Consider the following 15526-nt stretch of genomic DNA (forward strand, 5'->3'; position numbering starts at 1 on the left):
AAATTCCCCTTTTGCTCCTGGTATACATCTCTGAAAACCAGGACACACATACATTGGAAGCAAAAGTGACACGCAGCCATTCACATACCTTGCTTTGCTTGTTTAACCCAGTAGGAGTATTAACACCTGAAATGCGAAAGGACTCTTGATGTGCAGACTCAAACGTTCCTTTTGGCTAAAGTGCACTTTGTGCTGTGCTTCAGGTAGTGCTGACGGAGGGCAGGGTGTATGCTGCTGAATTGGTAGCTCCAATTTAAGGCTCGGTGGGAAATGCACATTGAATTATCAGCACACGAGTCAAATGTCAACGGCCTCCCTCCCTGCCCGGCTTTTTCACAAATGACAATTGCTTCATGTGTGTGTGTGTGGCCTTGTCAAGTCCAGCTACAGCCAACTGAACTTCTTTGGGCTGCAGCTAAGCTCTTGAGATTTTCCATTTGATTTATGTGTTATATACCACATTAACTGCCATAGATTCCCTTAAGGAATCCTTAGGAACTATGGTTTTGTGTGGCACAGCAGAGAGCCTTATTTCCAGGGATAGGAACACTTTTTGTCCTGAGAGCCACATGCACTTCTGTGCAGCCTTCCTGGGGCAGCGTGTTGGTGGTGGGTGGTGGGGCAGAAGTAAAAAATGTGTGGAGCAACAGATGCAACTTTTCCCCTTGTATGGCAGGTTATGTTCCTGCTCCACAAAAACCCACAGGCCTGTCTCTATTCAGGCAAGCGAGTGGCATCGTTGCAGTTCAAAGACACATTCCAGTCTGGCAATGTCCAGCCTGGCAAAAGCAACTCGGGCTGGGTGCCTAGGGAGAGTCCTGAGGACTGTGAAAAGCTTGCCTCCTGGGTCTGAGGTTTCCCCCAATCCTCTGCTGTCCTAGGCTCTGCCTCAAAGAACTAAACAATGCGGCAAAGAGCTGTTAAGCCTCTTTGAAGGTTTTTGCAAGAAGTATTGTGTTTGTGAGTCAACACTGAACACACCTAACCCAGTTCACAGCAGGCCCTACCCACGTTGCCTTTAAGAGTGCATAAACCATACAAAACATTAATTTCTGCTCACTGATTACCCACTGAGCGCCACTGTTCTTTACCCATCATATTCCATTTAAAAAAAGACAGACCAGCCATGTTTTATAAACAGCAAACGCTTGTTGTTTCAAACCGCTTACAAGTCAGGGAAATAAGTGCTCTCTACAAAAGAATAGTAACAAAGCTCTTGCCATGGCCGACTGACCGGCAATTGCAGGGACAGAACCCGGATATCCCTGGCCCCTGGAGCCGCCTCAGTTCCTCCGGCCAGCCCAGGGCGTAGGACACACACTCGAAACAACTCCCCGATGGTAGCATGCAGTATTTACAGGCTGATTTCTGATAGGTGTGTACGTGGTTTTTAAAGGCAGGGAGCTGCCATCCGCTGCCCAGTGAAGTGCTGGAGGAGCCTGGAGCAAGGGGCGGCGGGAGAACCGAAGGCAGGTCAGCTGGGCCTTTGGGGTAGGAAGGGGGCTTGTGCATGAGATAGGAAGCAGGAAATGGGGTGGGGTTGGCTGTAGCCCTATGCCTCCCTCCTCAAAACAGAATCTGTGAGTGATTCAGGTGAGCATCACTGCCAAGCAGCAACGCTGGCTGGTACTCGCCCACCCCTCCCAGACAGACTATGGAAGATCAAGGCCTCATGCAATTATAGCAGAGAACTCCAGGGAGGGTGAAGAAGAAGAAGAAGAAGAAATTATCACATTGTGGCTTTACAACTGATTGTTATCCCACCAGCTCCTCGACAGAGGAGGAGTGGCTGTGCACTGAATGGAGGCGAAGAGTCTCTGTGAGGGGAAGAAGGGGTCCAGTGCAAGCAGACGCCTGGACTGTGGATCTCTAAGGAGATGCATTGCTCATTCGTTACAGGCTTCTCTTCTGTGCCAGGGAAATAGTTGAATATTATATCCCCTGGTCTCCGGAGGCTGCAACTTTTTCAACAGCAGAAGGGTGGAAAGGAGTGCTTCATCTTTTCTCCATTGCCTGTTCCCTACTCAAAATTGTACTCTCCTCCCACCGAAAAACATGTTTCCTCCACCTGCCCCCTCCACCCGTCTCCTGTGGATCTGGTACCCCCATCACTGCAATAGCATTTTTAGTGCAGCCAATTTGCAAATGATTGTGCAAACCTGCTGCTCCCCTATCCAAAATCATACCGTCCCAAATCTGCTTTAAATATATATATCTGAAGTGCAGTAGGATTGCAACTTGCACACATTTAACTTGAACGATCGCAGCTTTATGCACTTGGCAGCTGGCCAGCTGATATCGTACAAATTAAACGCACAAAAGGCAGAAAATGCTTTTAAGCTCTCAGACTTTCTCATTGGGTTCTGAGAAGGTCTTGTGAGATCCTGGACAGCCCCACAAGATCTCGCACCATCTCCTGAAGGTAAAATTGCTTGCGTGATGGCGTTTCCAGGGGGTTGTTTTGACGAGACACAATTTCGGCTTTATGTGCTACCCCCTGGAAATTAACCCGTGTGCAAGACATGATTCTACTATATCAGGACTTTATTACACATGTTTGTGTAAAATGTGCAGTTTACCTCTCATGTTCCTAGGAATTAGGAGGGCTTCCCCTTCACAGAAGCCAAACTGGGAGAGAAGAAGAAGAAGAGTTTGGATTTGATATCCCGCCTTTCACTCCCTTTAAGGAGTCTGAAAGCGGCTAACATTCTCCTTTCCCTTCCTCCCCCACAACAAACACTCTGTGAGGTGAGTGAGGCTGAGAGACTTCAGAGAAGTGTGACTAGCCCAAGGTCACCCAGCAGCTGCATGTGGAGGAGCAGAGATGCGAACCTGGTTCCCCAGATTACGAGACTACCGCTCCTAACCACTACACCACACTGGCTCTGTGGAAGAAGGAGGAAGGAATTTGGGGCAGTTCTTACGGTTACTTTGGAGCATGACTTTGCTCATAGCGGCATCAAATCTCATGGTCTCAGAGGAGCAATGTCAGGCAAAAGGCCATGTAGGCCTCTCCTATTGGCCTTAGCCACACCTGTGAGTGATGATGCTGAAAAAACAAGCACCCCACTTATCAGGAGAATATCTCCAGGTGGAAAAGCCGCTGTGGGGTGGCCTCTATGACTGCATGTGGATGCTGTCTGACATTTCACAACCCATCATTCACCTCTTGGATTATGCCACATTTTCCCACTGCCATGAATGGAAGAGGAGGGAAAGATGGAAGAACTGTTTCTAGACTGCTACTTTAAGCTACAGGTAAGGGAATCACATTGCTGAATACATATATCTCCCTGCATACAGAAACTAAACATGAAGAAGAAGCATCTTAGTCTAGCCTTCTCCACACTAATTTTCTATATGAGGGAAATTCCTTTCCAGTATGTTTAACTATGCAATTCTTCTACCCCTGCAACTTGAAGTGGATCAGCCCAGGGGACAGTTAGACCTGCCCCCCCCCCAACTGCTGCATATGGCTGTGTGTGATGCATCAAAGCACCTGCACAAACAGTCGCCAATGCCACAAAGCTCAGGTGTCATGACTTCACCCGCTGCAACTGCAAATCTGACCACACCCATTCCCACAGCAGACATCCGTGTTCCTCAGCAACCCCAATCATATTACTTCTGAACTGGCCAACAGCAAAGCATGAGAATGACCCCCAAGTCCTTTCAGCAAAAGCCCACAATCTTGTCTTTCCGCTTGTAATCCATCTACTCCGTCTTACCAGGAAAACTGATCCTGGTGTTGCTCCCTGCTAAGCCTCCTTTGTCCTAACACTAGCCCTGCTCACCTGGAGTCAGAAAAAGAGAATCGCAGCCCTTTCTCCACCCCCTTTTGTGTGTGCACACACACGCAATCGCCTCTCTCCTGGAGATGCCCGAAGCCCAAATCCCTCCCCCAAAAAACAATGGACCTGGGATGAGAAGCTACCAATGGAATTTACCCTGCAAGGACGTTATTGTGGCCCTCATTAACCCAAAGCAAAGGTGAGCGAGAGATTCCACCCGTCCTGGGTCTAGGAATCAGGCAGCTGTGGCTGTGTCTGGGGTTCCATGGATAGCACCTGTATACCAGGGCAGGACCTGTATACTGTGGGGCTGAGCTGGGAGGGGAGGAAGAGAGGAAGGCTTAATACCAGGCAATTGTCGTGACTCGAGAGGAGAAGGAGGCCTTATCCCGTTTCCCTGGCTGCCCAGCCCAGGGAAGGTCGGGAGGAGCCTGGCCAGGAGGCCTCAGTAGCTGTCCTTAGCCCAGGGCCGGTTGCGCTGCCAGTTCCTCTCGTTGTGGTTGTGCTCTGTCTCGCGCTCCAGGAGGCGGTCCTGGGAGTCGTGGCCGTTGGTGCTGTGGAGGCCGCTGTTGTGGTTGCGGTGAGGTTGGTACAGGTCAGTGTAGGCATCCGAGTACTCTTCCTCCAGGTGCCGGGAGCTGCGCTGAGAGGCCGCCGTCCAAGTCTTGCGGGAGGCATCGCTCGCCTCGTCCGACTGCATCAGGCTGTCATGCTCCACCGGGGAGCGTTCGTTGCCGCGCTCGCCCAGCGAGGCCTGGTTCTGGAGTGGGGAACCGTAAAGCGGGTCACAAAAAGCACCCAAGGACACAGCGCCATCTGGGGGAGCATAGCGCGTCTGGGCAGGGCCCATGAGACAGTTACAGTCACTCACACTTAAATCCCACTGAAACAATTCAAACTAAAAATGGCAACCTTGAGCCAACGTAAAGGTAAAGGTAAAGGTACCCCTGCCCGTACGGGCCAGTCTTGACAGACTCTAGGGTTGTGCGCCCATCTCACTCTATAGGCCGGGGGCCAGTGCTGTCCGCAGACACTTCCGGGTCACGTGGCCAGCGTGACAAGCTGCATCTGGCGAGCCAGCGCAGCACACGGAACGCCGTTTACCTTCCCGCTGGTAAGCGGTCCCTATTTATCTACTTGCACCCGGGGGTGCTTTCGAACTGCTAGGTTGGCAGGCGCTGGGACCGAGCAACGGGAGCGCACCCCGCCGCGGGGATTCGAACCGCTGACCTTTCGATCGGCAAGTCCTAGGCACTGAGGCTTTAACCCACAGCGCCACCCGCGTCCCCTGAGCCAACGTACCAGGAAGCAATTCCCACTGGGTATGGTAGTCATGCATGGAATTGTGTTGCATCTCGCACAGCTAGTTCCAGTGGCACTTAAGGGTGACTTATTTTATTGGGCCTGCCATAAGGTTGAGGCTTCTGCACTAACCCGCCCCCTCCCAGCAATTTTCCCCATCAGAGTCAACAGTCAGAGATTATGGGACTTGCAGTCCCAACACCTGGAGGACCACAGCTCCCTGCCCCAATTGTTAGGTTATTTGTACCTGTAGGCCTGGAATGGCAGTTGAAGGTGTGGTGAGGTTTTGGCCGCCGGCAGCATGCGCAGGGTGGTGAGTTGCCCGCCAGTATACTTCCAGGTAGTCTGCCAGGTGTTCGCAAGCATCCTCCAGCTGGTTCTCGTCCAGGATCACATCAAAGAGTTCCTTGGGGGAAAGGGATGAGGCGCAAGGGTGAGAAGAGGGAGGGAAAGGGATCAGTTCCTCAGAGACCCAGGCACAGAGGGCAGGGCAGGGCAGAAGATGAGGCTTGTAGTGTTGCGTGGAGAACGTAAGCAAGTACTGGGCGGCCTGGCATGGTGTATAGCAGAGGCACAGAAGTGCCACCATCAGCTCCAACCTTTAAATGTTTTCCCCCAAATTTGAGGATGGGGGACTGCAATCTTAAGGTTGTCTGTTAAACGAGGCAGGAGCACTTCTTAATTTCTAGACGAAAAAGCTCTGCAAAGGAATCTCTGCCACTTGTCCTGGAAGGATGTTCCTGAATTCTAAACACATAAGGGCAGATTCAGTTTGCTCAGGGGCGTGGGAAAGGCGCTCTGCACATGCTCAGAGGCACGTTTTACCATATGAGACGACTTCACATCAGTTTCTTAAAAGACAGAGTGTGGCCATCTCTGGCGAAAGCACTTGCCTGGGGTTCCTTCTGCCATTAAGAGAGGACCAGGAGGTGCTGAGTGGAGGAAGTCAAGTTACAGGAGGCACAGAAGGAAAGTGAAGAGCCAGACAGAGCCCAGGGCAAGGCAGAGGCATGTCACACACAGAGAGAGAGGCAGACAGAGAAACTCACTGGAGGACACTGCACAAGCTTGTCAGCTGCCATCATCTGCACGTTGAGATGCTTCACTTGTGACTTCCCTCTGGACTTGATAAGCCTCTGCAGCACCTTCCAGAAAAAAATAAAATTAGAAGAGGACACAGCTACAGAGCCGGAAGGCTCCCAGCAGGCCACCTAAAGCGGGCAGGAGGGGTGCATTGGCTGAGATGACTGAGCTGTGAAGCAGAATTTACTATGAAACCATCACATGGTCTCTCTCAGCCTCCTCTCTCCACCTCTGCAGCTCCTAAAACTTATGAAGCCACCGACTGGCAGAGCCATGGGGCTAGAAGAGGCAGCAGGGAAGCCCAGGCTTTGAGAGGGCACCATTGCAGATAATTAGTGCCTCCTCTTTACAGCGTTGCTTCGGAGAAGGGGGTGTGCAGGAAGGGGCCTTATATTGAGCCAGACCACTGGTCCATCTAGCTCAGTATGGTCTACACTGACTGGCAGCAGATCTCCAGCGTTTCAGACAGGGAGATGCGTGGAATTGAACCAGGAACCTTCTGCATGCAGAGCAGCTGCTCTCCCACTGAGCAGATTACACTTCCTGTAATCCTATATCCTAAATGGTTTATGGGAGTACCATTAATCCCACACACTCTCATGGGAAGACTGCATGCTACATGGGGCACCTGACACTGACATTTTCAGTGAGAAAGTTCTTGCTGCTGCCACAGCCACCCAACAACTGAACCTCATATGGGGGAAAAAGCAAACACCAAGAAATCCAAGCACACATTTCCCACGTACTATTGCTGCCGTCCCCCACAGCACGAAGCTTGACCTGGGCAACCAGCTTGGCTAAAGAGAAGACCTTCTGTGTATAGTAAAGGTAAAAGGGTTGTGCGCCTGTGTGGAAAGTGAGCCAACCTTGTGTTTTTCTTTGGCCCAGCAGCTGGAATTAGAGTGGCCAGGTCTTCACCCAGAGACCTCCCCTGTATCTTCAAATCTCCAGAGTAAGAGAGCAGCAACTTTCTCTCCTCACCTGCCACCAGGAGTGGACTTTGGTAATATGGCGTCCTGTGTGAGGAGAAAATGTGGTGCCCCCACCTCAAGTTTCTTATTTTCACAATAATTCCTTTTGGTACTTTGAGTAGGTACCAGTATAAATATAGGTATATTAATGATGATGATGATGATGATAATTTTGCACCCCTCAGTTCAGCGCCCTGTGTGGGGGAACCAGCCACACAGTCTTAAATCGAGTGCTGCTGCTACTTCACTGCCCGGTTCCCCTGCTGGCACCTGTTGGGCAGCACACCTGGATTCCTTCTCAACAACATGCAGAGTCAGAGTTGGGTTTCAAGGTAACTGGGTGCAGCGGTGGTGAATCTCTGGGTTGCAATCTGGCTGTCCTAGAGGAAACCAAACCCTGAGCTGAAATGCTAACTTTGCAAAGTGGGGATTTCAGGGAGCGGGTATATATAACTCTTTTGGTAAGGTTTTAAAACAGGACTGTGGGACCTGCTGTCCTCCAAACATTGCTGGACTTCAGCTCCCATCAGCTCCAGCCAGCATGCCCAATAGTCAGTGTCAGGGAACTGCCATCAGTGTCCGAGGGAGAGAGCAAGCTCCAAAGGGGTCCCAGAGAGCGTCCCGGGAGTGGGAGAGGCAGCCCATCTTCTGGGGAAGGGAATCAGCGTAGCTCCAGTGGAGAAGGGGGGCAGATGGGGGAATTGGCGAGGCGGTCCCATGACTCCTTGCCGGGGACCAGCGGGGGGAGGAAGGGTCCTCCGCTGCCTACGCCCTCCTTGCGCAGAAGGCTTCCGCGCAGGGAGAGTAGGAGGAGACTAGGCATCAAAGAGCTTCTTTGCTGGAAGAAGTTTAAGAAATGCCCACTGACGGATTTTGCCAGCGATTGAGACAGCCACGGGTGAGTGGCTGCTCGGACAGAAAAGGTTCACTCAGGCAACCCAGCCAGGTGTTGGGACAAGCTTACGCACGAGCAACCCCTAGAACCATTACAGTCAGGGATGGGGGGAGCTTAATATTCGACATCCGGGGGGCCCTAAGCGCCTATCCCTGTTCTGAACATGGTCCTGCCCATTCAGGAAAACGTGGGGTGTGCATAAATTAAACTAAACAGAAACCAGCTTACCTAGTGAGTTGGGGAACAACCTAGAGACGGGAGGAATCCACCTCCCACTGCAAAACTAGGGGATAGCAGAAAACACAGCTGGGAGAGCTGAAAATGCTTCAGAAAAACTGAGAATGATTCAGAGGAATCCCCTTTGTCTCTGAGGAGCCTTTTCCTCCCCTGCTTACCTTGGGGGAAGAGACCTTGACGTAGACGATGATTGGGGCCAGCGAAGTTTTGGCCAGTTGTGCTGGGTGGTTGATGGTGTCCGCATCCAACACAACCAGCTGCAGCGACTTGGCCAGTTCAAAAATTCGCTCGATCTCGCTCTGGACTTCAGCTGCGAAGGAAACAGAAGGACAGTTGGCTGGATGCCCCTTTGAATAGGCAGGAAAGAAGGCTCTGTCTGCCTCCTGCCTCAGGCATCTCTCTGGCATCCACACACACTGGAGTCTCACCTCCACAGCTCCTCACCACCTTTGAAACTGCAGTTTTTACTGTAGGCAGGAACCCATTCTGAAAATGCTGTGAGAGGTATATAAATAACAACAGTGTGTTGCCTCCTGCAGGAAGCGGTGAAATGCAAGACACCGGGTACATTCAAGGAGAATGAGGAGGCTGCTTCAGGTGAACTGACAGGATCCAGTTTTATAGTACAATGTCAACGTAAGGAGGAAAAAACCACCTTTAATTCTGCTAATGTTACTCATTTTTACAGGGTGACACTGAGATGCAGCCACGTGACGCTTTCGCACTGCGTCTGCATTCTGCGCATTCCCACATGTGCAACTATAACTGCACAGATATCGTGCAAGAAAACAGCATTAGGGCACTTCACTCAATTGTGCCGTCTATAACTTTTCACCCCACATGAAACTGTATGTTTACAAGAACAGATAATCTAGCTCAGTACCGTCTGCATTGACTGACAGTGGCTCTCCAGGGTTTCAGACACCGTATTTTTCGCTCTATAGGACGCACTTTTCCCCCTCCAAAAATGAAGGGGAAATGTGTGTGCGCCCTATGGAGCGAATGCAGGCTCCTTGGCTTCAGCGATAGCAACCCGAAGCCTCCGAAGCGCAGAGGAAGAGCTCCCCCCGCGCTCCAGAGGCTTAGCGTTGCTTTCGCTGAAGCCGCCTGAAGCCCCCGGAGCGCAGGGAATTCCTGCTGTGCTCAGGGGGCTTCAGGCAGCTATCTGCAAGCCTTCGGAGCGCAGCAGGAGTTCCCGCCACGCTCCGAAGGCTTGCAGATAGCCGCCTGAAGCCTGGAGAGCGAGAGGGGTCGGTGCACACCTATCCCTCTTGCTCTCCAGGCTTCGCTTCACTGGAGAGGCGCTGCACAGTTTTCCCTCTTTGCACAGCGCCCCTTCAGCGAAGTGGGAGGAGAAATGGAAGGGGCTCTGTTTCTCCTGCCGCTTCACTGAAGGGGCGCTGAACAGAGAGGGGGAGAATTTTTCCCCTGCTGTTCTCCCCCTCCTATGGTCCGGTGTGTCCTATGGTCCAGTGTGTCCTATATAGCAAAAAATACGGTAATTCTTAGCCCCACCTGGAGATGCCAGGGGTTGATGCCTGGAGCATCAACTCCCATTGACCTTGTGGGACCTGCTGGGACTCACCGATACTGGACCGGGTAGTGGATCGCTCAATGATGGCCCGCTTGCCTGGGTTGTTCAGCACTGAGCGCTTGGCCAGTGACAAGTCAGCTGTGACCCGTGTGATGGAGATTCTGAAAGACAGGATGGCAGGCGACAAGACCATTACCCAACACTCACTAGCGGCACGGGAACCAGGCAACAGGTGGGGGTCGAAATTGCTCTTCATTTCAGAATAGTGCCTTACCTGCCATCGAATCTGTGCTTGAGAAAGTCAAAGAGAGCTTTCTGCATCATGTCTGTCACCTGAAAAGAAAGGACAGAGGGCAAGAGAGCAGCGGTGCTGGTCAAATGACTACCACAGCCAGGAATTCTTTTGTGACATGGGAGCTATTTTGTGCTGGTACCCGCAACACTTTTAGGAATATACGAGTACTGGCAGCTCGTCTCCCCCCCCCCCCCCGCCCCTACCAAAAAGGCACTGGCTACAGCCATATTTCAGAATGTGGGTTTGTCCCTTCCACGTTCCCATACCTCATATCCTTTCAGGGATGGCCCCACCAGCACCACCGGCCTCATGGAGGGCACGACATCGTAAGGTGGGATGTGCTCTGTCTGTAAAAAGGAGGGTGTGTCACAAAATGGCTTTTCCCCCTCCTCTGCAGCCCAGAAAGTAGGAGAAAGGAGAGCAGTAATGACAAAGTGGGGGCTCTCTCTATTTCAATCGGAAACGCATATACGCAATCCCAATGGATGATGAGGGATCAGATCCCACCCTTATATCCCTTTTGCTTTGCTACAATATCATATCAGTATCAACAAGCTACGAACTCCCCCCAACAGGTAATGGCCTCACCTGCTCAGCCCCAGCCCCTCTTCTCTGCCCTACACTGCCACCTCCTACTGCGCCCACAGCAGCCACCCAAACCGCTACATGTGGGCATTTTTCTGGGTGGCAGGGAGTAAAACACTGAAAGGGGAGAGCAAGCTAGTTTCTCACCAAAAAATGGGAAGAATAGAACCTGTACTCCCCCCTCCCTCTTTTAAATGAAAGCTGGGAATCAAGGAATTATGGCTAAACTAGGGTCAGCAATTGTCCCTCCTTCCTGTGGACACCCGGCCCACCAGCCTTCCCCTCCTCTCACATTTCTATGCTGAGCATGGGGAGGAAGCCCAATGAAAACTGATTAAAAAGCCTGCTGCCTTTGCATCCTGGTCTACATGGGGCAAAATGCCCCCCAGCACACACTGAGGTGGCCCTGTAAGGGGGGAAGACCCCCATCACTGCAGGCTGCTCCAGCCAAAGGCAGCTCCACCTCGGATGCCATTCTAGCATGAAATCCACTCTGTTCAAAGTTAGGTTGCATACACACGTATGTGCAAAGCACATTGGAAGCACGTTCCGCGGGGGGCCCTCAAAGAATTCTGGGCACTGTAGTTTGTCAAGGATCGCTGGGAATTGTAACTCAGTGGTGAACTACAGTGCCCAGAATTCTCTGAGGGGGGAAATGTGTTTCGAATGTGGTTTAGAGGCATACTGGAAATGCAGCCTTGGACAGGATGGCCTCACAGTTCACCCCGTCTTCCGCTTGTAGGACTGGCTAGCGGGGAAAAGACACAGCAGAGAAGAGGGTCATCCCAGCATTGAGTCCTTACCTGCTTTTGCTTCTGTTTGGCTTGTTGGGGGGAAAAGAAAATACGGGGTTGTCAACAGTGAAGTATCAGCAAATGAACAAGACTACACAGAGGACAAGGGGCCCTGCAGTTTAAGAACTTTAATCCCTTGGGAGTTGGAATTGGGGTGGGGGGTGGCTGCCTTCCTGTTTCCCCTTCTCCCCCGGCCTCACTCTCGCAAGGCATCTGTGGCCTCACTGTTGTGGCACCCCCTGAAGCACGGCACCCAGTGTGGCGCCGGTTGTGCAACCCTAAAACAACCTCTGATTTGCCAAATCATGTGACAGGGCAGGCACAAAATAAGCCTAGGCCAGGCATGGCCAAACTTGTCCCTCCAGCTGTTTTGGGACTACAACTCCCATCATCCCTAGCTAACAGGACCAGTGGTCAGGGATGATGGGAACTGTAGTCCCAAAAGAGCTGGAGGGCCAAGTTTGGCCATCGCTGGCCTAGGTCTTAAAGGGATACATTTGAAGTCAGCAGTGGCTTTTGCACGTATGACATTAAAAGCATTTAACATTTGGTGCTCAGGGCATTGCATCCAAATTTTGTGCTAAGGAAAGTGAAATCCAGACAACTGGATGCATTGCTGTGTTTCCCTCTTTGACTGCAATTCTCTGTTCTTTCAGCTTCCAATGTGGTTGGCAACACTATCTATCTTTCCCCGCCTGCACTGAGAATCCGGCGCTCTTGTTTTACTTGGCATTATTTAATTTTTGCATTTATTCATCGCTTACTACATGTCTCAAAGCGACTTACAATGATAAAAGCACAAAAGAATACAAAAGTTCAAACACACCAAAAAGCTTAATGAACATTACTGACTAAAAGAGCCTGTCCTGAAATTGCATAAAAAAGGACATCTCCCACTCCACCCTATTAAAAGATAGCCCCAATGCAGGCTAGGGGAATCATCACACCGTATAAGCCCAATTCAAAGCTAAATGTCTGGATGAAGAGGAATTTTATTTTTTTTAATTATTAAATTTGTATACTACCCTTCATCCACAGATCTCAGGGCAGTTCACAACATAAAAATAAAATATAAAAGCAGAAAATACATGATAAAAACCAGAACAAGAACCAACCAGCCAAGAAGTCCCCCTCTTTGCCTGGCACCAAAAAAGCTGATAGTGATGTCACCAGGTGCATCTCTCTAGGGAGAACATTCTACGGTCAGGGATCCACCACTGAGAAGGACCATTCTCCTGTTGCTGCCCTCTACACTTCCCTCCGAGGGAGGGGGCACACAAATAAGGGGGTCAGCAAAACGTTTTAGCCGTGGGCCGGTCCACTGTCCCTCAGACCTTGAGGTGGGCTGGAGAAGCAGCACTGGGGGGGGGGGGGAGCTGGAAGAAGAGGCGAGGGGGGCAAGTAGTCCTCCTCCCAACCCCCCAACCCCAGCCGCTGCGCTTATCTTCCCAAGGGCTGCCACCACCACCACTGCTACTTCTCGTGAGTAGGCAGAAGGAGCTTCTCCGCTCAGCTCTCTGGCCCATAGGAGCACCAGGGCAGTGGCGGAGGGGAGATGAGCGGCGCGAAAGGGCTGGCTCCGGAGAGGGGCTGCTTAAAATGCCGCCCAGCCAGCTCAGCCCAGCTCCCTTCCTCCTCTAGGCAGGGCAGGGAGAAGCCAGGAGGAGGGAGGGAGGAGGCGCCGCCATGGGGTGTGTGAGGGAGAGGGGGCAGGATGGAATGGCGCGGGGGGGGGGGATAGTGCAGCCCGAACAAACAGAATCCCCATGCCGATCCACTGACGGTCCGTGGGCCGGATCCTGAAGGCAATTGGGCCTGATCTGGCCCCCGGGCCTTAGTTTGCCGACCCCTGGCCTGGGCTGACAAATGCAAGGTCTGGGTAGGTTCAGGCAGGGAGAGGCAGCTCTTCCCTTTTGGCACTGCCTGTCTAACCACCCCTCCAGCAGTATCTTTTTGGTCTCTCTCTGTTTCTCAAGGGGGAGAAAGAGCTGGCAGAGGTGAAATGCCTCTTCTACTACAATTTCTCAAGGAGCCTTCCCCTTGCCACACCTGAAATTCTCAAGACAATAAAAAATCTTTTTGGCTCCAGCAGGTGGTGCAATTTGACACTAGGATCTGGCTTCAGCGCAGTTTATTTAGTCAGAAATTTTTCACCTGGCGAGTACCTTCACTTTTTGGTGACTGCTAAAAACATTTATGTTTAGGCAAGTCTGCCCAAATATGTAGAATGCTGATACGTATTTTAATCTGCTTTTAGCTTATTGTTGATTTTAATTATTTTCTGAATGTTTCAAATAGCTGTTTCGAACTGTTTATATTGATAATTTTATTGTTTTGTTCTTTGTGTAAATTTCTTTGAGGTTTTTTCCCTTACAAACAAGTAGTATATCAAATTTAAGAAATAAATAAACCAAACCAGAATTGTTTTAAACAAAAGTGCGGGTGGGTGTTTTTGCTTTGCTTTTCTGCCTGCAAAAACATGCTAAGATTTCACCAGTCGTTTTCAAGCGCATCATTGCAGCCGTAAGGGCTAAGATCTTGCTTCTGTGGTTTAATAAAAGCTAAGGTTCTCAGGCGGTTGCATTCGGCACTCCCACAGAAACACAGCAGATACCCAACCCTGTTTAAGGTTTTACCTAGTGATGGGGGAGGCGATCGCCTGTTGCTGATGGCGGGATTACCAGACTGCCTAATTGAGGAAGAAAAGAGAAAGTCAGAGAGAGAAATGTGGAGCTCAAGCTTGTGTGGATGTGCTTGTTCCGAAGAGGAAAGCAAAGTCTGGAAGCTTCAGCAGCTGCCTAAAGAAAGCACGCCCTCCCACAGTCCAGTTTTCTCAGTGGAACAAGGGCCAGTGCTGTATACTGAAGGTGGCTCACAGGACCTAAGTTAGCATCTCATGCAGCTCTTCATTGATGCTAAACTTAGAATTAGCATCAGTGTCCCTGAACATGTACCGTATTTTGTGCTCTATAAGACTCACTTTTCCCCTCCTAAAAAGTAAGGGGAAATGTGTGTGCGTCTTATGGAGCGAATGCAGGTTGCACAGCTATCCCAGAAGCCAGAACATCAAGAGGGATTGCTGCTTTCACTGCGCAGCGATCCCTCTTGCTGTTCTGGCTTCTGAGATTCAGAATTTTTTCCCCCTGTTTTCCTCCTCCAAAAACTAGGTGCATCTTGTGGTCTGGTGCGTCTTATAGAGCGGAAAATACGGTATATTAAGAACCATGCACAGTATCACACAGCGGTTTGAGTTTAGCTACCAAAGAACTTAGATGGGGGGGGGGGAGGTACACAGTACTACTGCCAGTTTTACAACCTGCCTCCCACCCCACAGAAAAGTATCATACCCCTTTCTCTTGCTGGTGGGGCTGACTAAGCCAGAGTTATGTGCCATCCCACCCACTGAAGGCCCTCTTACCTGGCTTTCTGCTCCTGCTTCAGCCGAATGGCCTCCAGCCGCTGTGGGCTGGGGATGAAAGCGATGTCTCCCCCCTCCTTCACTAGCCGCCCGATCCACCAGTCATTGCTGTACTTCTGCAGAGACATCATGGTAGAGGGTCATGAATTAGACTTAAGGCTTCACAGATCTGTAGGGCCATAGACCCTTTAAAGACACCTTCCTACCATATACAGTGGTACCTCGGGTTAAGAACTTAATTCGTTCTGGAGGTCTGTTCTTAACCTGAAACTGTTCTTAACCTGAAGCACCACTTTAGCTAATGGTGCCCCCTGCTGCCACCGGGCCGCCGGAGCACAATTTCTGTTCTCATCCTGAAGCAAAGTTCTTAACCCGAGGTAATATTTCTGCGTTAGTGGAGTCTGTAACCTGAAGCGTATGTAACCCGAAGCATCTGTAACCTGAGGTACCACTGTATAGAAAAAGAGGAAGGGAATGAGAAGTATCTCTCACTTATTAAACTACTCATGTAAACAACTGACGTTAGAACTTATATATTTTTTACTATTTTTGAATCCTCAAGATGAGTAACAATATGTTAATTTTAAAAAACCAAAAACCAAGCCAACATCTATAAATCTT

General features: G+C 50.7%; 1 protein-coding gene across 2 annotated transcripts in view; it reads right to left on the reverse strand.

Annotated features, from left to right (window-relative positions):
- Positions 1-1129: 1129 nt before the first annotated feature.
- Positions 1130-15526, reverse strand: part of CACNB3 (calcium voltage-gated channel auxiliary subunit beta 3) — a 34596-nt gene continuing 20199 nt past the window's right edge. For both annotated transcript variants that reach the window (XM_028721381.2, XM_028721380.2), the window contains exons 4-13: positions 14906-15021; positions 14124-14176; positions 11497-11516; positions 10375-10455; positions 10088-10146; positions 9865-9974; positions 8438-8589; positions 6143-6238; positions 5341-5499; positions 1130-4551 (exon numbers count right to left, since the gene is read on the reverse strand). In XM_028721381.2, coding sequence (XP_028577214.1) covers positions 4237-4551; positions 5341-5499; positions 6143-6238; positions 8438-8589; positions 9865-9974; positions 10088-10146; positions 10375-10455; positions 11497-11516; positions 14124-14176; positions 14906-15021 — 1161 coding nt within the window. In that variant the 3' untranslated portion in view covers positions 1130-4236. The remainder of the gene's footprint in view (positions 4552-5340; positions 5500-6142; positions 6239-8437; positions 8590-9864; positions 9975-10087; positions 10147-10374; positions 10456-11496; positions 11517-14123; positions 14177-14905; positions 15022-15526) is intronic.

The sequence above is a fragment of the Podarcis muralis genome, chromosome 2 (assembly GCF_964188315.1).
Source record: "Podarcis muralis chromosome 2, rPodMur119.hap1.1, whole genome shotgun sequence".
NCBI lineage: Eukaryota > Metazoa > Chordata > Lepidosauria > Squamata > Lacertidae > Podarcis > Podarcis muralis.